The sequence below is a fragment of the Conger conger genome, chromosome 8 (assembly GCF_963514075.1).
Source record: "Conger conger chromosome 8, fConCon1.1, whole genome shotgun sequence".
Taxonomy (NCBI): domain Eukaryota; kingdom Metazoa; phylum Chordata; class Actinopteri; order Anguilliformes; family Congridae; genus Conger; species Conger conger.
The window spans coordinates 56,140,085-56,163,812 of record NC_083767.1 but is presented as its reverse complement, the minus strand read 5'-3'; the positions used below and the strand labels follow the sequence as shown (position 1 = coordinate 56,163,812).

The 23,728-nt window shown below is 47.3% G+C and overlaps 3 protein-coding genes and 1 non-coding gene across 7 annotated transcripts in view; 2 read left to right on the top strand and 2 right to left on the bottom strand.

The window, feature by feature from the left end:
• The window catches only part of dennd4c (DENN/MADD domain containing 4C), a 52,962-nt gene extending 38,787 nt beyond the window's left edge, over positions 1–14,175 (top strand). For 3 of the 4 annotated variants that reach the window (XM_061252134.1, XM_061252132.1, XM_061252133.1), the window contains 17 exons: positions 11–217; positions 880–1,008; positions 2,205–2,352; positions 2,732–2,881; positions 4,352–4,474; positions 5,008–5,133; positions 5,536–6,713; positions 7,138–7,321; positions 7,958–8,064; positions 9,052–9,227; positions 9,455–9,637; positions 9,933–10,116; positions 10,446–10,694; positions 11,004–11,121; positions 11,232–11,385; positions 11,496–11,560; positions 11,704–14,175. In XM_061252134.1, coding sequence (XP_061108118.1) covers positions 11–217; positions 880–1,008; positions 2,205–2,352; positions 2,732–2,881; positions 4,352–4,474; positions 5,008–5,133; positions 5,536–6,713; positions 7,138–7,321; positions 7,958–8,064; positions 9,052–9,227; positions 9,455–9,637; positions 9,933–10,116; positions 10,446–10,694; positions 11,004–11,121; positions 11,232–11,385; positions 11,496–11,560; positions 11,704–11,840 — 3,618 coding nt within the window. In that variant the 3' untranslated portion in view covers positions 11,841–14,175. Of the gene's footprint in view, positions 1–10; positions 218–879; positions 1,009–2,204; positions 2,353–2,731; positions 2,882–4,351; positions 4,475–5,007; positions 5,134–5,535; positions 6,714–7,137; positions 7,322–7,957; positions 8,065–8,912; positions 8,991–9,051; positions 9,228–9,454; positions 9,638–9,932; positions 10,117–10,445; positions 10,695–11,003; positions 11,122–11,231; positions 11,386–11,495; positions 11,561–11,703 lie in introns of those variants that run through there. The other variant, XM_061252135.1, reaches the window with a different exon arrangement.
• A 1,528-nt stretch (positions 14,176–15,703) lies between these two features.
• LOC133135276 (small ribosomal subunit protein eS6-like) lies at positions 15,704–19,290 on the bottom strand. Its single transcript, XM_061252159.1, has 6 exons — positions 19,135–19,290; positions 18,535–18,666; positions 18,043–18,253; positions 17,375–17,521; positions 16,894–17,051; positions 15,704–15,825 (listed from the first exon to the last, which is right to left on the bottom strand). The coding sequence occupies exons 1-6, from the start codon at positions 19,138–19,140 to the stop codon at positions 15,730–15,732; spliced, it is 750 nt and encodes a 249-aa protein (XP_061108143.1). The 5' UTR covers positions 19,141–19,290; the 3' UTR covers positions 15,704–15,729.
• Positions 16,149–16,274, bottom strand: LOC133135958 (small nucleolar RNA SNORA65). Its single transcript, XR_009709465.1, has one exon. It is a non-coding gene; the product is annotated as a small nucleolar RNA SNORA65 (small nucleolar RNA).
• Positions 19,291–21,031: 1,741 nt separating the features above from the next.
• acer2 (alkaline ceramidase 2) overlaps positions 21,032–23,728 on the top strand; it is a 13,685-nt gene continuing 10,988 nt past the window's right edge. Inside the window, exons 1-2 of the mRNA XM_061252156.1 lie at positions 21,032–21,577; positions 22,353–22,467. Coding sequence (XP_061108140.1) covers positions 21,470–21,577; positions 22,353–22,467 — 223 coding nt within the window. The 5' untranslated portion in view covers positions 21,032–21,469. The remainder of the gene's footprint in view (positions 21,578–22,352; positions 22,468–23,728) is intronic.

The following is a 23,728-nucleotide window of genomic DNA, read 5'->3' as shown; positions in this document are numbered from 1 at the left end:
GTTGCCGCAGGAAATCAAGCTGGCCTACAAGATGGCGAAGCGCTACTACCCCAACCCCCCCCTGTGGGCCAAGTGCCTGTTCAGCCACTGCTACAGCCTGTGGTTCATCTGCTTTCCCGCCTGCATGCGCACGGCCCCCTCCAAAGAGCGCGCCATGCAGCAGGCCTTCAACGTCCTCCTCAGGATGCGCAGCTCCGAGGTGGAGGTGCTGGACGAGGCAAGTGCTCTCTCTGCTCCTCTGGGACTCCTCCTCTGTGTTTCTGACTGCTCCTCATCTGACTGTCCCTTCTCATCTGACTGTTCCTCCTCATCTGACTGTTCCTCAACATCTCTGACTGTTCCTCATCATCTTTGACTGTTCTTCAACATCTGACTGCTCCTCATCTCTGACTGTTCCTCCCTATCTCTGAATGTTCCTCCCTATCTCTGACTGTTCCTCAACATCTCTGACTGTTCTTCCTCATCTCTGACTGCTCCTCACCATCTCTGACTGTTCCTCAACATCTCTGACTGTTCCTCATCATCTCTGACTGTTCCTCATCATCTCTGACTGTTCCTCACCATCTCTGACTGTTCCTCAACATCTTTGACTGTTCTTCCTCATCTCTGACTGCTCCTCACCATCTCTGACTGTTCCTCAACATCTCTGACTGTTCCTCAACATCTCTGACTGTTCCTCAACATCTCTGACTGTTCCTCAACATCTCTGACTGTTCCTCATCATCTCTGACTGTTCCTCATCATCTCTGACTGTTCCTCATCATCTCTGACTGTTCCTCATCATGTCCGACTGTTTCTCCTCGTCTCTGACTGTTCCTCAACATCTCTGACTGTTTCTCAACATCTCTGTTGGTAACGCCCGCTCCCTGCCTTGTACAGGTGTGCTACCGTGTGGTGATGCAGCTGTGTGGGGTGTGGGGCCAGCCTGTCATGGCTGTGCGGGTCCTGGTCGAGATGAGAAAGGCTGGACTGCAACCCAACGCCATCACATACGGATACTACAACAAGGTACTGCAACCCAACACCATCACATACGGATACTACAACAAGGTACTGCAACCCAACACCATCACATACAGGTACTACAACAAGGTACTGCAACCCAACACCATCACATACGGATACTACAACAAGGTACTGCAACCCAACACCATCACATACGGATACTACAACATGGTACTGCAACCCAACACCATCACATACGGATACAACAACATGGTACTGCAACCCAACACCATCACATACGGATACTACAACAAGGTACTGCAACCCAACACCATCACATACGGATACTACAACAAGGTACTGCAACCCAACACCATCACATACGGATACTACAACAAGGTACTGCAACCCAACACCATCACATACAGATACTACAACAAGGTACTGCAACCCAACACCATCACATACGGATACTACAACAAGGTACTGCAACCCAACACCATCACATACAGATACTACAACAAGGTACTGCACCACAATACCATCACATATTGCAGATACTACAGTGCTCAACTATCATCACACAGTATGGATGCCTGCTACTCTACAACAAAAGTACTTTACAGCTGTTAAATATGTGGACAGTATAATGGACCTGTGGCTTTCCAGTCATTGTCAGTGGTGATAAATTCTCTAATACTGAATAATGGGGACCACTAGAACCACGGTTTAGCGGAGGTGGGGCGGGTATGTTTGTTACTGTACATCCCAAAGAGATACCACAGGATGCTGTACAGGACCAACTGGTAGCTCAGCTCTAGAGAACCCTGCTCGATAGGGAACATGCACTTGCGTGAACCTGGACTAATAACGGAACTGTAACCGCAAGGCCAGTCAACAGGTCATCTGCATCACACAGGGGTGCCTGGAGGATCGATAACAACAACAAAACCAATTAAGTGTTTCACTTATTCACGTAATAGACTAATTGTTAACTCACTTTTCTTTCCATGCGTGAGTTAATCTCGTGCACCAGACATGGAGAGAAATGTGTGACTGTGGCCAATTGTTAAAATTGTTCAGGGAATACGGGATATGTTGGATTAAATTGTGTGTGTGTGTGTGTGTGTGTGTTTAAATCACTCCCATATGCAGTCCTTCCTGTGGTTCTCTCGTCAGTGTTAAGGCATTTTTCCCCTCGTAGCGAAGGCCTTATTGGACCTTTGTTCATCCTGGCCTGTGGTCCTGTCTCTCCACAGGCTGTTCTGGAGAGCCCCTGGCCCAGCCAGAACCGAAGTGGCCACTTCATGTGGACGAAGGTGCGCAACGTGTTGCGGGGAGTGACGCAGTTCAAACAGGCACTGCGAGGGGCAGCTCCCCCAAAAGGACCCCCTCTGATCACCACAGGTGAGCACTGACGCCCTTGAAACCGCGCTAAAACACACATACCTGCGTTAAAGCTGGCCAGCCTGATGCACAGGTATCTGGATCGTGAGTGCCACCCACTGGTCAAAACCTTCAGTCCTGTTTTTAATTTTTTGTAGCAGTGAGGTCTTTATTTAACCCATTGATTAGAAGGCATGTCATTCAGTTGTGGTGTACAATAAACTATTTCAGCTTTTGGATAAATTTGCAGTCTTCATATAGCATTCTTTCCATGCATATATTATTGTATTTTCTCAGTGTTACTGAAATAAAGAAATAACAGAAAACCGTGACTAATGAGTGCCCTGTGAGAATGGCACGGTGTGATGACACTGCGCCCTCTTGTGGCTGCCCTGTGTAGGGGTGGCGGCGGGTGGAGCAGCGGGCAGCGATGGGGACCGGATCAGCCATGGGAGCGCAGACAGCTCCAACGAGACCAACAGCGAGGAGCACACAATGTTCGCCCGCAGCCTCATCGTGGGGGAGGCCTCCGACAACCACTGCGGGACAGGTACTGTGTACCCCAACACGGGAGCCACGCTGTTCACCCTACCCCCTCTGCACACACACACACACACACACACACACACACACACACACACACACACGCAGGGACAGGTACTGTGTACCCCAACACGGGAGCCACGCTGTTCACCCTACCCCCTCTGCACACACACATACGCAGGGACACTTACCACACCACACACACACACACACACACACAGACACACACACACATGCACACACACATGCCACATACACAGATAGACATAAACACACACACACACACCACGCCACACACGGACACACAGACGTGCATACACGCACACCACATACACAGATACCGAGACATACGCATACTCAGACCACACCACACCACACACACACACAGACATGCATACACACAAACACACACACACACCACACCACACATATGTACTTACAGACACATACATACATACATACATACATACATACGTGTGCGCACACACACGTGCAGCCTTGACCCTCCCCTCCCTGCCGCCCTGACCCTGTGTGCAGTGATGCAAGTTCCAGTATTGCTGGGTCCTCTGCTTGTACAGCTGGCTCTCTTGTCTTGTCTTGTGTTATATCTGGTTTAAATTAGTGGGAACTTCTCTTTATTCTCACTCACTTCTTTTTCGCAGCGTTCGGTCTGGCTTCTCCAGTGCTGTAGTTGCTTGCCGATAAAATGCATTCCGCAGGGCCCTAAACTGTAAATCTGTTCTTGCTGAATTGTAGAACTTGTAAATCTGCCGTTTTACTTTACAACCACACAAGTAGAGTGTGCCAGACTGTCACTACCACAAACACTCAGTTTTATTTTACATCCCACACCATGAGAACATAAATCTGTGGTTTCCTGTCTCTTTGTCTCCCTGGACTATGTCAGTCCATTGCTTTGAAATGACTTTTTTTATGGTCAGAAGTGCATTCCGCTTAACTATTTGAAAATAAAGAAAGTCTGCTTGAGTTTGACATGTTCTGAACACATTCTCCCTGTCTGTGTTCCTGCTGACTAAAGCGTGCGTCTCTCAGCCGCTTGTCTCTCACGTGTCATTGGTGCATGAGTCCTTCACTCTGGCAGAGGCTTTGTGGGAAATGGCTCTGGGGAAGGGTGGGCCGTTTGCCTCCCTTAGGCGACTGTGTGCGTCTTCGTGTTTCAACAGCCTGAAACGTTCTGTCTGTTGGTTCATTCTCTGGGGCTTCTCGTGCTGTTTTGAACAATTCTACTCATTTAATCCTCTTTGCCTTTGTAAGTCTGTCTTGTGAAGGTCTCCCTGTGAAGTGAATCGACCCCCCTGCCCCATTTTATTTTCAACTTAATGTAATTGGTGAAGGACATTACATTAAGAAATATATATGTCATATATTTTGGAAGTCCTGACTTCAACCCAATAGAGATGCTGTGGCAGCACCTGAAACCTACCATTTGTACTGACGGGCATGCGTTCTGCTGCAGGGGCCCAGTCAGATCAGGGGTACGGCTCCAAGGACGAACTGCACCAGGACACGCCCGACAGCCTCCAGGCCACAGCGCCCTTAATCGACCTGGACCAGCCCGGCAAGACCAAAGCGCAGAACGGTAACATGCTCGTACCCATGGACTCACACTTCACTAATTAGTTCAACCTCTTGGCTGAAGAATTGTGCTAATTGCCAAATCCAGGTGACTGGAACAAAATACTGTGGAGGACTTTTATTTTCTGAAACTCGATTTTCTACATCTGGTAACCAAAATCTACAGCTCAGTGACTGAGACAGGGTGTGGTGAATTTTGCATTTGACTCTATAAATCTGTGCGAGAGGGTTTGAACAAGGGAGAACAGGGGGGGGGGACCTCCAGCACATCTCAGGGGGCTGTGTTATGTGGGGGTGCAAGTGAAGCCTGCAGCTGTTTTACTTGAGACTGGTTTTTACTTGAGATTGTATTAATGCGTAACTGTGTTGTGCCATTGTATTGTATTGAACATTATGTTGCCATCTCTGCTTGCTCCTCCCTTGGCCAGGGCTCCCTTGTAAAAGAGATAAGAATCTCAGTGGGACTCACCTGGTTAAAATAAGGAAAAATAAATAAATAAATAAATAAGTGACTGACTGACTGTGCGTCCTCCATAGGGGACTCGGTGGCTGGCTCTGTGGACAGTGCTGTGGTGGTGGAGGAGGGGATGCTCCCACATGTGCCCAGCATAGTGAAGCTCTCCACTGGGAGCTTCGACAGGACCGCAGGGAGAGGAGGAGCTGGTGAGGCGGTTCTCTCCTACCCTGGTCCCCTGTGCAGGGAACCATCCAGGGGAAGATCCAGTCAAAAATATACTGCTCTGTTTATCATGGTGAAATTAAACTGCCATACAACCGACTGTTCATTTACCACAAAACGTAGCATCTGTAGCTTAGACGTGGTTTATGAATTATTCTTATTATCATAGTTAACATTTATAATGTATTAAAATAATAATTCCCATGCACGGGCCCGTGGAAAAAAAAATCACTTGTCCTATTTAAAGTCTTGCCTTGTGTCTCTAAAGAAGACCATCTCATTGTTTCAGATTTTAGCCAAACCCAACCTAAAACTGGGGTCACAAAAGCTGTGTGTGCGGTACTGTAAAGTGCTCTTCTGTGCTGACGGTGGTCCTCCTGTTCCAGCACGCGGCTCTTCGGGGAAGCTGTTCACCCTGCACGGTAAGAGCGAGGGCGTGGCCCTGGAGGAGGACGTGGCCCTGCCCCTGGAGGAGGCCGGGTCTCAGAAGCGGCACCACCAGCAGAGGCAGCAGCGGCAGAAGGCCTTCGCCGAGCGGAGCTGCAGCTTCAGCGCGGAGAGCCGCGCCGGCATGCTGCTCAAGAAGGGCGGCCTGGAGACCGGCGTCGACCCGGTCGCCATGGGAGCCGACGCCAAGATCCTGGCCGCCGCCTTCTCCGGGGCCAAAACCCCGCCCCCCACCGCCGCCGCCGCCGCCTTCTTCAGGGGCCTGGAGTCGGAGGAGGACCTTCGCGGCTCCCGAGACAAGCTGTCGGAGGAGGAATGTCCGGTGTCCCCCGCACCCCCTCAGCTGGGAGAAGCCGTGGCCCCCCTCAGCACCCCCCAGGGCAAAGCTGACCCCGCGGTCTCCCTGCTGGTGGAGGAACCTGAGGAGGAGGAGGAGGAGGAGGAGGAGGAGGAAGAGGGGGAGGAGGGCTCCAAGAAAGGCGGCTCCCTGCCCAGGGCGGTGGAGCGGGAGGATGTGGAGATGGGGGCCGACCCCCTGTCCCTGATGGTGTCGGAGAGCGCGGACACCCTCTCGGTGCAGAGCGAGGGGTCGCGGTCCGTCCCCCCGGTGGTGTCGCGAAACCTGGCCGACGAGATCGAGATGTACATGAACCTGAAGAGCCCGCTGGGGGCCAAGTCCTCCAGCATGGAGCTCCAGCAGGGGGCGCCCAAGGAAGAGGAGGAGGAGGAGGAGGTGGCAGCAATGGTGGTGGACTCGGGGCAGAAAAAGACACTGGAGCGGAGGTCCAGCCTCCCCGTCGGACCCGTAAAGCCTCCGGGATCGGCCCAGGTCACCCCCAAACGCAGCCCCGCAGTCACGCGCTCCAAGACCTTCGCCGTGAAGTCCAAGAACCTCAGTCAAAGTCCCTACCGGTCCTCCTCACTGAGCGCGTTGGTGCGGTCTTCACCAAGCGGATCCCTGGGGTCTGTCATCAACTCGATCTCTGGCATGAAGATGGACGGCCTGCTCTCCGGACCCAAGATGGACGTGCTCAAGTCCAGCATGAAGCAGGCTGCCAACGTGGCCAGCAAGGTCTGGGGTGCGGTGGCTTCTGCCTACTCCTACTCCGATGATGAGGTGAGAGCGAGGTGCACTCTGGGAAAGAAAAGTGGTTATGGGGAATTTCTGTTTTCCATGGAATGTCTTTGGAAAGAATAATTGGAAGGAGATGTGTGTGAAATGTGCGTGTTCAGGCTCTAAATGTAGACGATAGACGATGTTCTCGCCTTTGCATAAAGGTCCCAAAAAATTTTACGGCAGTAACAAAGGACAAGGAGGTATATAATCATGATGTCTCTTTGAGGTCATGGCGTCATCGTAGCAGGTATCAGCCAGAACATGAGTGCCTAAAGATGCTCTCAAGTGTCATAAACCAAGTGGTGGACTGAGTGTGCATGTGTCTGTGTGTCTGTGTGTCTGTGTGTCTGTGTGTCTGTGTGTCTGTGTGTCTGTGTGTCTGTGTGTCTGTGTGTCTGTGTGTCTGTGTGCATGCGTATCTCAGGAGGAGCATGCGCAGGCTTTCCCTGCCCGGCTGGAGGAGAACCTGCTGGGGAGGACTGAGGCGGACGGCCCCATGCCCAGGGGTCTGATCCCAGGCCTGACCTCCAACGGCCTCACCCAGAGCAGCACCAGCCTGGGCAGCAGCAGTGGCAGCAGTGACACGGGGAGAGCACAGCAGACCGCACGTGAGGGTCACGCTCACACACACACACACACACACACACACACACACGATCACACACACACACACGATCACACACACACACACACTCACACACTCACACACACACAAGATCACACACACACACACACACACACACACACGATCACACACACATACACACACACGATCACACACACTTACACAGGCTCATGCACACACACACACACACACACACACACACACACACACGATCACACACACATACACACTCACGATCACACACACTTACACAGGCTCATGCTCACACACACACACACACACACACACACACACACACACACGATCACACACACTTACACAGGCTCATGCTCACACACACACACACACACATGCTGCCACACTCGATCATGCTCACATACATACACACACGTGCACACCCACGGTCATCCTCACACACGCACATGCTCACACGCACACACATGCTGACTCACTCAGTCATGCTCACACACGCGCACACACACACACACACACACACACACACACACACACACGCACATGCTCACACACGCACGCCACACTCGCTCACATATCAGTGATATAGGTGGAAAGAAAGTAATATTCACGCCTTCTCTCGATCTCTTTCCTTCTGTCGACGCAGACATGACCCCTGGGAAGGCGGGGAGGGGGATGGAGTCTGACAGATCAGACCAGAGCTCCTCCCACCATGCCAGCAGCTCCAGCATCTACCAAAACTGTGCTCTAGAGGTGAGAACAATGCCCCCTGCAGCTCACTCACTGGAATGACACTTCCTCTATTTGCACACAAGAAGCCGAAATAAGTTGTTCTGAGTCTGGGCACATTGCGTATGCCCGGTTTTCCCCTTTTTAAAATTAAATTCTAAGCTGTTCTCCATTTAGCATCATAGATGATGAATGCCAGTATGCTACTATAGGGATGCTAGCCAGTATTCTTGTGTTTTTAGAGATGCATTTGTGTTATATAAAGTGTGCTTGGCCAGTATGTGTTCATATCAGGCCTTTAGGTCTTGGAAAACTATACGTTTAATTTGTCAGTGAAATCACTGCTGATGTTTAGGCCGGCAGACCTAGTCTGAGATCAAATCAAGTGTCATTACACGCCAAAAACATCAGAAATGATCATTGTCGAGGGACCTGTCCAGATTCCAAAGTGTAGAGAACTTAGAATATCTGCTCTGTTTGGTTTGTGGGAAATTTAAAGAGTGAGTGAGATTACAGGGTAAAGGATTCAACAGTCAAGAGTCTGCTATTACTGCCTCTGAAAACAAACTATGCTCCACAGGAAAGTCCCTCTCCAAGTGTCTCCGGATGCTTAAATATGAGTCACACAGATAACGGAATCCAATGTGGTATAATCTTCTCGTTAGAATCACTGCTGGTATAATCTTTCACTTATAAAGATTATAAAATGCCAAGTAAACCGAATTACAGACGTTAAGTGTTCTTCCAAGACCACTCTCCAATGAAATGAAAGCTTCTGGACTAAAGGACTACAGGCTAAAGGGGGCTGGTGTTTGGATGGCGTATTATTGCCATTGGCGTCAGTTGAAATATTTGTATCGATTGGTTAGCAGCAAATGCATCTTAATTCCCTGAAACGAGTGAACAAAGGGGACAAGAAAAACTCCAAAAGTTGACTGTCTGTTGACTGAGGGAGGCGGGAGAAGGAGGCAGAACCGTGCGGTGTCCGTGAGCTGTGCTGCCGCCCTGCAGGTGCTCATGTCGAGCTGCTCCCAGTGCCGCTCGTGCGAGGCGCTGGTGTACGACGAGGAGATCATGGCGGGCTGGACGGCCGACGACTCCAACCTCAACACCACCTGCCCCTTCTGCAAGAACACCTTCCTGCCGCTGCTCAACGTGGAGTTCCACGACCTGCGGGGCAGCGCTGGGTGAGTGACGGCCCTGAGGGGGCCCTGAGGAACCCCCACGGGCAAAGCTGCCCTCTCACGTTGTGAAACAGTCATTCGCCTGCACCCATTGCAATTATTTGTTGTATCCGTGCTGCTATTGGCCTGTCGTAGTCATGGTGACATGCTGGCAGTGAGGATTCTTTGGACGTTTTTGTGTTGCATTGCTCTGGAGGTGTACAGTTGTAAATAAACTCTGACCTTTCCAGGTTCTTCATGAAACCCAGTAATTCAGGGGACAGTATACACAGCACCAACATGCCAGTGGCCCCGGGGCCAGTGGACCAGAAGAGCGGGGCCTCTCCAGGACCCTCGGACCTCATGGCTTTTCCAGAGTCCTCACAGGAGGCCCAAGCAGAGGCCCCGGAGAACCAGTGTGGTCCACAGAAGAGGTGAGCAGCAGTAGTCTTTCCCTACATTACATTACATTAATGGCATTTGGCGATGTGCAGTTGATTAGACTAAGCAGGAGACAATCCTCCCCTGGAGCAATGCAGGGTTAAGGGCCTTGCTCAAGGGCCCAAGGGCTGTGCGGATCTTATTGTGGCTACATCGGGGATCGACACCCAGCCATGTACCTTAACCACTACGCTACAGGCTGCCCTTTGCCATTGCATGTCAGTGGAGATTTTAACCGTGTGACAGTGGCTGAGTGAACTGCTTGGCGTGTCCCTCCCCTCCCCTCAGCCTTGGCCTGGAGCCTGTAGAGTCAGACCCCCTGGGACTGATGGACAAGCAGACGGAGAAGAAGGGCACCTCCCTTACCCGCAGCAACAGCGTGGGTGGGCCTCTGCAGAGCCTGGACCTATTACAGAGGCCCTCCCATGGGGTCTCCACCATCAGCCTACCCAACAGCCTCCAGGAGGTGTCGGTGAGCTCCAGCCCCTCTCCTCACCTACAGAAGTGCCTGTCAATTCACATTCAGTAGAGCAGGGATCAGCCAATCATGGTCCTCGAGAGCCAAGAACTGCTGGTTTTCCACCCTTCCTTTACCTGGGAGTCTGGTGTGAAGACAGTCTGGGCGAACCGTAGCATGAAATGTCCTGTTTATTACCAGGGCTGGATTTGAATTCAAAGGTCAGATTTGATGATCCCTGCATTAGAGGTTTTTATTAATGCTCAAAACAAACACACAGTTATGAAGTGTAAACCACGGTTGGAAGAGCGGTCCCATGATGATCGCGTGTGTGTTTTTCCCAGAACACCTTGGGCCAGAAGAGGCCCAATCCTCTGCCCGTGTCCGTGCCGTACCTCAGCCCCCTGGTGCTGCGGAAGGAGCTGGAGTCCTTGGTGGAAAACGAAGGCGACCAGGTCATCTACACCCACAAATTCCTCAACCAGCACCCCATTCTCTTCTGGAACCTGGTGTGGTACTTCCGGCGGCTGGATCTACCCAGCAATCTCCCCGGCCTGATCTTGAGCTCCGAGCACTGTAACAATGGAGTGCAGGTGGGCTCTCACACACCGTCCCTTTGCACTTGTGCTCACCTTGGGCCAATAATGGTACTGCAGTTACAGATGGAGAAATTTCCATTGCCCCTTATGAGACCATTTAGTCTCAAGCAGGCTGAGTATAACTTTCTGTGAAGGCCGTTTCAACACAAATTTCACAAAGAAATGTATAACTTGTGGTGTCTTTACCGTAGAATTACAAGCCTGCTTGCGATTAGCTGCGGTCCCTGTTGAATGCAGTTAGCATTTGGAGCGGTGTGATTGTGCCGGAAACAGCGCTGACTGTTGACCTCCTCCCTTGTGCAGCTTCCACAGACGTCCCTGTCCCAGGACAGCAAGCAGGTGTACGTGCAGCTCCTGTGGGACAACATCAACCTGCACCAGGAACCTGGGGAGCCCCTCTACTTGCTGTGGCGGTCGCTGAGTGAGTGCTCTCTGTCGCCCTCTACCTACAGTGACCTGTGCAGGTCTCAGTGAGAGCGATCAGTGTGAGTGGCTAATACTGACCTGCTGGTGTGTGCTTATTGGTACCAGGGGAAAAGAGGGGACTGCTGGCCCCCACTGACCACCAGGAGACCAGGACTCTGCTCAACAGCATCGTGAGGAACATCCAGACCAACGATGTGTACGGGCCCATCAACCTCCTCCTGCGGGAGGTCAAGAGGCACCCCAACGTGAAACGCCAAAGGTGAGATGCCGAGATCGACACTGTTGTCATTCCTCAGTTATAAATCACTCGCTTACAGTCACCGAGCAGGGAACACGGTGGTGGGTCTAACGTTGTGTATCGTGTTCCAGGAGTATCTACAGGGAAATCCTCTTCCTGTCCCTGGTGTCTCTGGGACGAGATAATATTGACATAGGTGAGTAGAAGCTTCTTGCATATACTATGTGGTAACAATAGTGTTCACTCTTGCATTAAACTTGGAGATCCAGGTGGACATAACATTTTAGGGGTTTATGTCAAGCCCCAACATGTTCTCAAACGGCATCTCCCCTGTTGCAGAGGCCTTCGACCGAGAGTACAAAGCTGCCTTTGATATGCTGAGCCCAGAGCAGGTGAAGGCGATGGCTCGCATGGACAGACCACCCAGCAGCAGTGTGCAGTGGTGCCTGAAGTGCTTTGGTGCGCCTATCATATAACGGAGCCCCCTGCTGGAGAAATGGGGCATCGCGCTCAGAGTGGCTCCCACACGCAGAATGAAAACATGGGCGGGACCAGGCGATTGATTGGATGTTGGGTGAGGGTGAATGGGAATACATTTGTACAGAGATATTTACATCTGGATTGTCACCCAAAGATGGTACTTTTTTAAAAATCAAACTTGTATTTGTTCTGCTTCTGTGCCATTCGCCTTGCCTCCCGCTCGTTTATAACACAAATCAATGTTTTTGATGCAGAAAACCCACATCTGTCTTGCAGCAATGATATATCTTAGACCTCTTGTACAGAGGATGTCGAGCTTGTATATCAAACCCGAACACGGAGTCTGCTTTCAACGAGATCTTTCTCAAATGGTTGAATTCCTCTGGTCAGATGTCTTGGTTTAGCATTTTAGGTGTTAGGTTCTAAATCCGCATCTCGGCAGGAAAAATGTGGTGAGTATCAGGAGCTGGGGAAGGGTTGCCAGAAGCCAGCACTGCCTTGAGCTGGGCACACTGAACCGGGAGTCCAGTTATTTCACTTTAAACTCGCCTCGAAAAACCACTCGCATCAGAAGTAGTACACAAAGCATCTATATCTGAAGAAGTTATTTGGTGTACATATATGCACTTTCAGAAAGGCCTACCCTAGGTTTTAACCGTTTTGTATATATTTTTCTAAGTGGTAATCTGTACCAGGGTTGCCAGGTTTAGTGTTTTGTTGCCTTTTCTTCAGTGAATGTGCGCTTCTTCACACCGAGTCTTAAAACACCAGCATCCTTTTCAGTATAGCTTGTGTGCCTCTGAGATGACTTGTGAGGATGCTTAGTTTAGCACAACTTGGCAGGGAGTGGACTGTGGCTGTAGACAATCAGATCCGTTCCATACATTCCTAAATCCTGAACTTAAAGGGCCAGGTGGTCATGTTGTTATTTTTACATACATACCTATGTTTATGCATGCACACACACACACTTTTATGAATCCGTTGCATTAAGGAGAGGGGGCTACAGTCAACCAGTGGATAGGAGTTAGGGAGTGGACCCAATCTAGCCTAATGGCGGCCCCTGTGGGTTCATACCACTAAACTACTGAGAACAGCTCCCTCTCCCCCCTGTTCACCTGCCCCATCCCCCCTCCCACATACCTTAGCCAACAGAAGGGCTGCTCCACGTCCTGCGGGCCACAGTGTCTGTAGGCATTTGCCTCAACCATGCGCTACACCACCTGATTTGACTTAATTGGCTTATCTAAACCAAGCAGGTAAAGTAAAGACTGAAATCAGGTGGTGTAGCGCATGGTAGGAGCAAACGCCTGCAGACACTGTGGCCCGGGGGACGTAGTCGAGTCACGCTGGCCGACAGAGTTTAGAGATGGGATGTTGGAAAGGTGCGTCATACCATGAGAATGAATGGCTTGCACAGTACCTCAGCAGCAGATAACTCTACTAATTCAACTGCCACTCTTTCAAGGGTTTTAAATTTGTGTAATTTTAAATGGGCACCGTAAGCATGAGAACAGGTGGAAATTTCATCCGGGATGCAAGTCTTGGATTTACAAGGATTTCTCCTCGTTCCAAGAACCTGTAATGCAACTGCAGAAAGACAGGCCTCATTGTGAAGGATTTTTCTTTCTTTCTTTTTTTAAACAATCCAGGATATGTTTTGTTTATTTGGAAATACTAGCTCACACAGTTGTATAATTAACATGAAATAATACAATTGTTTAGCCTTTAAAAAAAAAAAAAATCTAATTTATTTTGCTTCTTGTCCATGTATTCATTGAAACTAGTTTCCCTGTTAGAAAAAGCTTACTTAAAACTAAGCTGTAAGTTTACATTTAAATAGGTGAGGTTATAAGGTGATAAGATAATTTACAGTCAAGAAAGACACAATGGAGAACATTCCAGCTAGTTATCAGACTGTACAGTGTTTTAACAACAGACCTACTCGAGTGCTTCTTTATAAATGCCCAGTTTGGGTGTCTTTGTGTAAGTAGCTATTTCTAGGGATGGGAGAGTAAAGATCTGTAAAGTTGTATTTGTGTTGTTATTGAGAATTTTGTCCTGATATCAAATTGCACTGCTTTGATTTGATCAATTCCAGCATCCCAGCAGGGTTCTTGTGTAACAACCTGACAGGTGATCCCAGCACATGGATTTGTACATTTGAGCTTTTTCCTGCAGGTGAGTGTTTGTGCACTCGGATAATGGTTGTACAGCAAAACTACCCTTTTTTTTTAGATCATGGATAATCTGCCCCTTTGCCGTCCTGTGGAATGTATGTGAATTGTCTGTACAGAATTGTACTGCAATAAATGTTGTCTTGATTTAAAATGGTTCCCTTTGTCACCGTTAACCTGAAAGTGCAGTCTAAAGTAGTTTTGTATAAAAATTATTTAGAATGCAAATATTAATAGATTAATGGAATTTGTATAATAGTCTTTCCTGACAACTACTTGGGTAGTGTGTTGGGGGGGGTTTATGTGTGGGTGTCACCTGGTTTCTTTGCTCTACGTGGCTGTATTTAAGGTGTAAACGAAAACCAGCAGAGCAGTAGGGGCTCCCCAGAACCAGGATTGGTCCTTGGCACTCGTGTTTTCTGGAAACGAGTAACTAGAATCTATAATCCAGAGGTGCACAACTCTGGTCCTCGAGGGCTGGTCTGCGTACTTGTTCCAACCATTACTATTACATTATTGGCATTTTGACAGACACTCTTATCCAGAGCGACGGACAGTTGATTAGACTAAGCAGGAGACGGTCCTTAAGGGCCTTGCTGTGCGGATCTTATTGTGGCTACACCGGGGATCGAACCACCGACCCACCAATGCCTTGAGTTGAATTTGCTGACAGCTCTACAAATTACCCTAGTTCAAGCCTGTTCTTGAGCGCAGTAAAATTATTAGGATACATGTGCAGTCTGCAGCTGTAGCTGGTACTTATACACATCAAATAAGATATGATTGAGTCAATTAAATAATTAAGACCAGAAATTGGCACAAAATCCTGAAACGGATCGGCCCTTGTTGTACAGCCCTGCTGTAATCTGTATCTGCATTCAGTATGAACCTCTGGAACATTGTGAATGACATTCTCTTTGAATCTTTTGTAGGTAAAAATGCATTCAGCTAAGAAAAAATATTTTGCATTTGCTGTGCCAGGCGAATTCTAAACTCAATGCCATTGGACAATTACATTAGGTTGACTGCACTGGAAACCTAATCTGATCAAAGCTAATTACATATTGTAGGGACTTACAGTGCAGCACTGAAATTAACATGGTTCCCTGTTCCATGTAAACTGCTTATTGTAACATAATGTAGACATACAACAGATGATCACCGGATTTCCTTCAGAGATTTCTTGCAACTGCTTGTTTTTTCCAACTGGCACTGGCTGCATGCACAAAAAGACGTTCCAATTGGACTGACATTCAGATAACCGGTTTGCCAAATTGGTTGTAAATTGGTTTGCCAAATTGTATTATATACTAATTCAACCCTTTTTCTCTCTCCAAAGATACACTTTTCTCCATATGCCACCCAAAGTTGTAGAAAATGGTTGCACTGGTTGGACTGCCGTTTAAGCAGTCTTGACCAGAAGGCAACCGATCTCAATAGTAATGATCAACAGCATACACCTGCATGGTTTATCAGCACTCATAGCTTGATCAGGATTCCTCCTGTGCCTCGTACACCAGCTAAATTTTAAGTTGCGTTAAAATACCAACTTAACCACCAGCAAAAGAACATGAGCGAGCTAGTCACACCAGAGCACTCGTACAACAGGACGAGGGCAGCTCATGGCACCATGTTGTTCCTTAAGTAACCCCGAGAACACCCATGAAGAATGAGGCATCACATCAGTGCAGCAGCATTTATTGTCCAATCACTTCTGGCTGGACTCGGACTTGGATGTAGAGGCTCTCAGGGAAGACAGGCGACGCCTCTTCTTGATCTGCTCCTGCCGCTTCTCCTTGGCCTCCTGCAAGAGGGGAAATGCATTTTTATGACAGTACGACAGACACGCACAGTACGACACGCACGCACAGTACGACACGCACGCACAGTGCGACACGCACGCACAGTGCGACACGCAGTGCGACACGCAGTGCGACACGCAGTGCGACACGCAGTGCGACACGCAGTGCGACACGCAGTGCGACACGCAGTGCGACACGCAGTGCGACACGCAGTGCGACACGCAGTGCGACACGCAGTGCGACACGCAGTGCGACACGCAGTGCGACACGCAGTGCGACACGCACGCACAGTGCGACACACAGTGCGTTTCAGGCGAGGTAGTGGGAATGTTCCAGGCCTTTCGGCACAGAGCTGCCCACCTGTCTGGGCAGCCCTGCTTCCTAGAGCTGGGTTTCTCTCTGCCCCCACTGGAGTGCACCAGTCACTCAAACAGACATGTGCAGTGGCGGGGGGCATGACTACATCCTAACACGTGCTGAAGACCAAACCAGTTTATCCCTTTAGGTACGCTTCTGTGGATACCACATCTCATAACATCTCTTTAAAAGCGTTCACCACCACCAAAAATACCACCTTCCCTCAACCTCATATTGAAATGGAAAAATTATTCACACAATCTACCAGTTTCCAACAAGCAGTATCTGATAAAATGAGCACACTTATAAATTACAAACCATTCTGAGGAGGAACATACAGAGGGCAAAGCCAGTCTAGTGCCAAAGCCAGTCTAGTGCCAGTTTCAGCTCTATTGTTGGGTACATTGTATTAAGTGGAAGTTGCACTCAATGGGGCGTTTTCCCCCCTCTGCTGTTCAACACAATACAGAGTTTCCCCAACCATCTCACAGCGCAAACGAACACGCACCAGCTCTCCAAAGCACTGAGGAAGCCTCAGCCTGCCTCCTGACAGCACAGCCGTCCAAAAAAAAAGGCAAATAACCTGTCGCTTGCATGCGAATATCGTTAAAAAGGAGTCACGTACACATTCGCTGTAAGCCGGCTCCAGCACATTTTAAACAGGATATCCTTCCGCAGAAACAGAAACGGAAACGAGCCCGCGGGCTGCTTACCTTCGTCCTCTTGGCCAGCAGCTTGGCGTAGTCGGACGCCTCCTCCTTGTTCTTCAGGGTGCGCTGCTTCTTCAGGGCCACACGCCTGCGCTTGTGCTGCAGTACCCGGGGGGTCACCAGCCGCTGGATCCTGGGGGCTTTGCTTCGGGGCTTCTTGCCTTAAAATAAAAAATAAAATCACATTTTCAGCTGCATTAAGCTTGATTAAGGCGGCCTGTAGCAGCGTAGTGGTTCAGGTAGGTGACAGGGATCCGCAGGGTCGGTGGTTCGATCCCCGGTGTCGCCACGATAAGATCCGCACAGCTTGCTGGGCCCTTGAGCAAGTTGGTCCCCTTAACCCTGCATTGCTCCAGGGGAGGATTGTCTCCTGCTTAGTCTAATCAACTGTACGTCGCTCTGGATAAGAGCTTCTGCAAAATGCCACAAAATGTAATGTAATTAATGATTTCCGAGGGAAACGGCGCGGTGGAAGTCCTCTCACCTTCCTTGGTCAAAGGCCTCCTCACCACGTACTGCCGGACGTCGTCCTCCTTGGACAGGTTGAAGAGTTTGCGGATCTTGCTGGCTCTCTTGGGGCCCAGGCGGCGGGGGACCGTGCTGTCTGTGAGCCCAGGGATGTCCTTCTCACCTGAGACAGGAGCAAACTTTAAAACGGACAGCCACACCCCTCAAGTCGATGACATCAAGATACTAGGTTACATCTGGACTACTAGCAGGTTCAACTTCACAATCGTTTTCCATATCAAAGAACAGAAATTTCAGTTTTGTGGGTTTAGAAGTTCAACACAGGAATATTGCTTCTGGGTTCATTCTCAACAATGGCAAATAGTCTGCATTTATATAGTGCCTTTACAACCACACACACACCGCGCGCACACACACACCGCGCGCACACACACACCGCGCGCACACACACACACCGCGCGCACACACACACACCGCGCGCACACACACACCGCAATTGGGGGTTAGGAGTCTTACTCAGGGACACATCAACACACCCCAAGGCGGGATCGAACCGGCAACTCTCCGACCGCCTCTTACCTTCTGAGCCAACGTCGCCCCTAAAATCACGGTTCCCCTTAAAAACAACGTTGCCCCCCAAAAAAAGCACTAAAACCCACAAAGTGGCAGTAAAGCTGTGGATACCTTTCTTGATGATGACCAGGTTGAGCACGCTGAGGTTGGCGTCGACGATGCAGCCGCGGACAGACTTGCGCTTGCGCTCTCCGGTCCTGCGCGGGCGGTAGCACGAGTGGCCCTTGCTGAGCAGGAGTCGGACGCGCCCTTGCGTCAGAACGCCCTGCTTCATGGGGAAGCCTTGTCGGTCGTTTCCCCCGCTGATGCGCACCATGTAGCCCTGGAACAGAGCACGTGCCGTGGGCTTGATTCACATTACATTACATTACAAATGCCAATAATGTAATGTAATGTAATGAGACAGTTGTACAAACTGACGGCATGTAAAACTATACGTTTTGAAATTCGCCCAGGTACAGAGGAGTGCATAATTTTTTTAATGGGACCACTGATGAAGGGACTACCCGACTAGACTCCCCCATCCATGTTCAGCCCATTGCAGTGCAAGCCAACGTGCACTTTTAAGGATTGTTCAGAGAAGGCCAGAGAGCACAAGCCAACCTTCCACTCCTCGCCCAGGGGGTCAGCGGACACCTCGGTGGCCATACGCTTCTCGTAGAAAGTCCGCAGCTTGCGCTCATCGTCGACCTCAATTAGCTTTTGGCAGCCAGTGGCCGGAAAGGAGATGTTCAGCTGGACAAACGAGTAAACAATAATGTTATGCTAATGGACAAATCCAACGTTGTCCAGCTAATTTTGCAACGCAAAACAGTTTATAAATTAATCTGTTCTTCTCTGGTGACAGTGATTTTTTTGCAGAAGAGAAAACGGCAAGTGTAATATTTATCACAAATTATCAAATATACACAAGCGAACACGTATGCTCTAACGAACAGTGCTGCTGAATTACCACTTCTGCCATCTGTAACTGTGAAAACGCTGTAAAATTTCACATTAGTCGGCTACACAGTGCACTTACAGGAGGCAGCCATGTTTATCGAGTACCGGGTATCCGAACTAAAAGCAAAAGATCAGTATCCATCCTCGTTCTAAAACGACCCAGTTATCACAGAATCATATTTTACACATTGTATAGTTTTGTTCTGTGTTAACTGGAAAATCTGCCATACAATAGTAATCATACATATTGTTCCTCCGTACCTTCATTTCATCTGACCGATGCTTAGGTCCGTCACGTAAAGAAGGCCGGTCTTTCACTTATCAAAGTCTCGTAGACCCAGGAGGATATCGCGATAGTTCTGTTCTCTTCGTGATTACGGCATATTTGTTATGGAATAGACTAAAGCAATAGTAGGGAGCTACATACAAATAAATAAGCGAAAAACTATGTAAACATACCTCATGCAACACAAGATTAAAGGTGAAATTACCCATGACCAGTGTAATGCAATAACGGTATTAATGTAAGTTGTTGTGAATATGGGTATTAAGAGTCAAGCAATTATGGAAAGGGTTATGTGCACATCTTTGTGAAAGCTCATCGTTATTAATGTTTTCTTCAGAGATTACCTATGTATGCACTGTCTTGCTTTTTCCGTTTGTTGTATGTTTGTCAGGAAAGTGTTTGTTTTTACGTGATAAATATGCTGAGTAAATGTTCATTTTCACTGCTGGCCTTGCAATAACAATATTTTAATCAGAATGCGAGTAACAGGAAAACATTGTTAAACATTACTGTTATCTAAGAAGTTAACACAAAGTTCAAAGGCCACACAGTGGAAGTTATTAACTGCTTCCTATGAAACATCCTTCCTCTTGGAAAATTTATTGTTTCTGAAATGACAGAAGCATACCAGTTACATAATAGTACAATTATGTGAATATAATTGTACTATTGTTGTCTAAATCCAAGTTGAAAGTAGCCCTTGGGTAAACTTTAAATACTTTTTCAATTAATAGCTTGTGAAAATATATTACTACTATTTCATGACCTAATTCTTGACCAGAAAAATTTGGCAGAAGTGACTATACTCTTGAGTTTTAATATGATGAGTAGAGATGAGATGATCGGTAGATCTTTCTCAACAGTTGCTAAATGGGAAGTTCCTGAACTTGTGATGTATGATAAACACACAGATCTACCCTATATTAGACTACTGTGCAACAGCTCAATAATTTTGAGGGCAGAGGTATAGCTTGGTAATGCATTACATTACATTAATGGCATTTGGCAGACACTCTTATCCAGAGCAACGTACAGTTGATTAGACTAAGCAGGAGACAATCCTCCCCTGGAGCAATGCAGAGTTAAGGGCCTTGCTCAAAGGTTCAACGGCTGTGCGGATCTTATTGTGGCTACACTGGGGATCGAACCGCCAACCTTTATTCATCTGGATGTTCAAATAAACCAACATTTTAAATACTGGCATTGTGTGCATCCTATGTTTCTTACACGGGTACAAAGTTATTCACTCTATTGGGTTCACTATCTATATCAGATGCCATATGTTTCAGATGACCATTTATTATTAGATTACAATCGTACTACATTCTTTTCAGTGGCATTGCATAGATCGATAATGTACAACTATGTTTCTGTCTACCAAAAACTATTTACGCAACCATTCATACCTCTTGTTGTATTCTTTGCAAAACAATAAGCACATTTTAACATGAAAACTTAGATAAATCAGCTACATCTGGAATATAGAATGATTTCCAATGTTATGCATAGTTTCCTGCGCCTATGCAACATCCCCTGTGCCTGTACGAGGGTATATTACAGGCTCCCTAGTTTATATAATTATGGTTTATCATATTTAACAACGATAACTGTGCATTTAAACGTATGCCTGCTCAATAGGAATTCTATACGAATCATATCGGGGTGGGGGGTCCATAACTTAATTGTTAAAAAAAAAGAAGCCTTTCTCTACCTGAATAATTGTGCCAAGGCTAAGTGCGTAGCAAGATTGAGGGGTGTGTCTCAGAAGGTAATCAGAATCAATCGAATCCAGCGGCTTGTTCTTATTTACTTTGCCGTGGCAGCCGAAATGATAACGCGCATGCGTTGATCACATGTTGCTGACAAGAAAAGGCAAGCTAGTTCAGTGTTGCTGTAACGGTAGATACTGCGATCAGATGGATCAAACCTGGCAACTGAGCCTGGCAAGGTAGCGGTTGTTGGGATTTGGCTCTAAACACGAACGTTAATTTAGTAAAAAAAAAAAAAAAAAAAACGATTTCGCTCTTTGGAATCGCGATATTCACTGGCGTTTTGTTAATGTAACTAAATAGCCTATGTAAGCTACGTTACATATCAAAGAAGAAATTGCATAAAAACGCTGTTTTACAACTGGGAATATTCATATTTCAGGCTGACATTTGTTTAATTGTGACATTTTGCACATCCTCATAATCAAGAGCTTAAGTGTTAACTAACGTATAGCAACTAGTTTGCTACAGTAAGTTAGTTTGCTGACAATCCTGTTAGCTACTGAAGTCAACAGTACTCACAGCAAACTGGACAATAGACATGACCAACCTTCTATTCTGGAACCAGCTGCAGGCTGGCAGCTCCGAAGTTGATTGGTGTGAGGGCAATTACCTAATTTACCCTGGAATTGCGGAGTTCTACAACACGGTTTGTGATACTTTTCTTTTTCTTCTGGTGTTTGTCACATGCTATGCAAAATGACATGTTCGCTAGCTAGCTATAGTTTGCATCGGAAGTTCGTCGCTTTTGTTGCTTGACAGAAAGCCAGCTAACGGTACTTGACTTTACTGGTACTTGATAGCATAGGCATTCCGTTATTGGTGATGGAGTAATTATTGGACTAACGTTAGTGTCTGGTTAATGTTTTATAAACTATGTAACTTGTTGCAGTAAATTAAATTGAAGACTGCCACGGATCTAGCTAAATTAGTTGTCGCTGGTACCAATGCTATCAATTATTATGTTCCCGCTGAGCAGTTCGATTTTACAGGTCACTATGATGTCTGCTATACTATGCTAGGTGGTTAACCAGATGCAAAGTTCTGATTGCGATCATATAGAATTCCGAACAACCTCAGTGGTATCTTTTATAGAACTAGTTAAGTTTAATAAATACAATCGGAACTTTTATGGGAACACAGATCACTACATTGAAATTAATTCATACGGGCTTATGTGATGCGTATTTATTCTGAATAGCTATCTCTAGCTGGAATCGTACAAAGCATCCGTATCTACATATTGTTAACAAGACCTGCTTTGATTTGATTGTCCGCATTTGAGATTGAACGAAAAGCAATGCGTAAATCAGCTAAATTATATAGAAGTTGCTTACTTTCTGTTTGTCACGTTAAGTTGACTTATTTTCAACTTCTGCTGCTCATTATGTATTTGTCATCTTTTTTTTTCTTTTTTTTTTCAGATCAGCAACATATTGTTTTTTATTTTGCCACCTATATTAATGCGCTTGTTTCGTCAGTACGCCACACATTTCAACAGTGGGATATATCTAATATGGACTCTGCTGGTTGTGGTTGGTAAGTCTTCCCTTTGTTATATGTGCACTAATGTAACTCCGGAAGAAGTAACGTTAGTTTCTGACACAAGTGACCCTTTGCTTGCTTTTCATGCTTGACCTGGTACAAAGCGCTTATGTGGTGTAGCACATAGGCAGGACCTTTTGTAAACATTCCTTTCCTGGTTTTGCGAAGTTACTCAATTGAAAAAGGAGCTTGGTTATAATGGGAGACGTTTGCTGTGGTTGTTAAACCCGTCTAGATTTTTCGACGTTCTGACATTCATCCTGATGGAAAGAAGTATTTTTGAACTTAATATTTCATAATTGGGAGGTTACCAATCTGTAGACACAACATTTTTCTACTGAAAACCCCTGTGGCAGGCATTATATAATGCATTATTGGAATCTGCTGGGCAGCATCATTTTTGATGAGGCTGTATTTACAAACTGCATTTTCACTGTATAGAAAATAAATTAAATGGTGTGAAGCATTACTGGCATCACGCACATTCAGTACATTCAATGGCAACTTCACAGTGCCTTTTTACAAATTGGATTCAAAATGCTTTGAGTCACTGGGTCCCACCGTTTCTCATCACTGTAGAAATCATTCCCTGCAGTGATCGTGAGTAACTATAACATCCCAAGGAAGCAAAACCCACCTCGCTGTGGTGTTGCATAGTTAATTGGTGTGATGTACAAAATGGACACTTTGACTGCAGCTCAGAATCTGAAACTCAACAAATCACAAAGGTGACTCATTTTTCACATCAAGCCACGTGATCTCTCTCTCTCTCTCTCTCTCTCTCTCTCTCTCTCTCTCTCTCTCTCTCTCTCTCTCTCTCTCTCTCTCTCTCTCTCTCTCTCTCTCACACACACACACACACCCTCTCACTGAGAGAGGAAGAGCGGTGTGGAAAATTCTCCGCTCAGCTAGTTATGTGGTGCAGAAACAGCACTTTGAACAGTCTCGCATGCTGGTTATATCGGCTTTGTTAACAGCATACTGCTGAAATCGTAAAAATTTTTGTGAACCAAAACAAGGTCGTGAAAATGCTATTTATCCTCGTCTGACTGGTTTGTCTTCTGACTTTTCACAGTTTTTTTTCTTTTTATCTTTTCTTTTGTTCTTTTTCTTCCCCCCCCCCCCCCCCCCCTCCTCTCCGCTCTTTCTGTGGTTTGACACTGACTGCGGTAGGGAGACTGTTACTCCCAAATTAGGTCCCATAGATAAGTTTTAATGATATCCTCCTGCTGACTCCACATACGCGCTTATGGTA

What these genes read in the sequence shown, in the direction of transcription:
- LOC133135276 (XM_061252159.1), bottom strand. An exon ending in CCCTGGGCGAGGAGTGGAAG is followed by an intron (nt 18,254 to 18,534) that starts GTTGGCTTGTGC and finishes GCTCTGTTCCAG; the next exon opens with GGCTACATGGTGCGCATCAG. An exon ending in CCTGGTCATCATCAAGAAAG is followed by an intron (nt 17,522 to 18,042) that starts GTATCCACAGCT and finishes CTCCTGTCTCAG; the next exon opens with GTGAGAAGGACATCCCTGGG.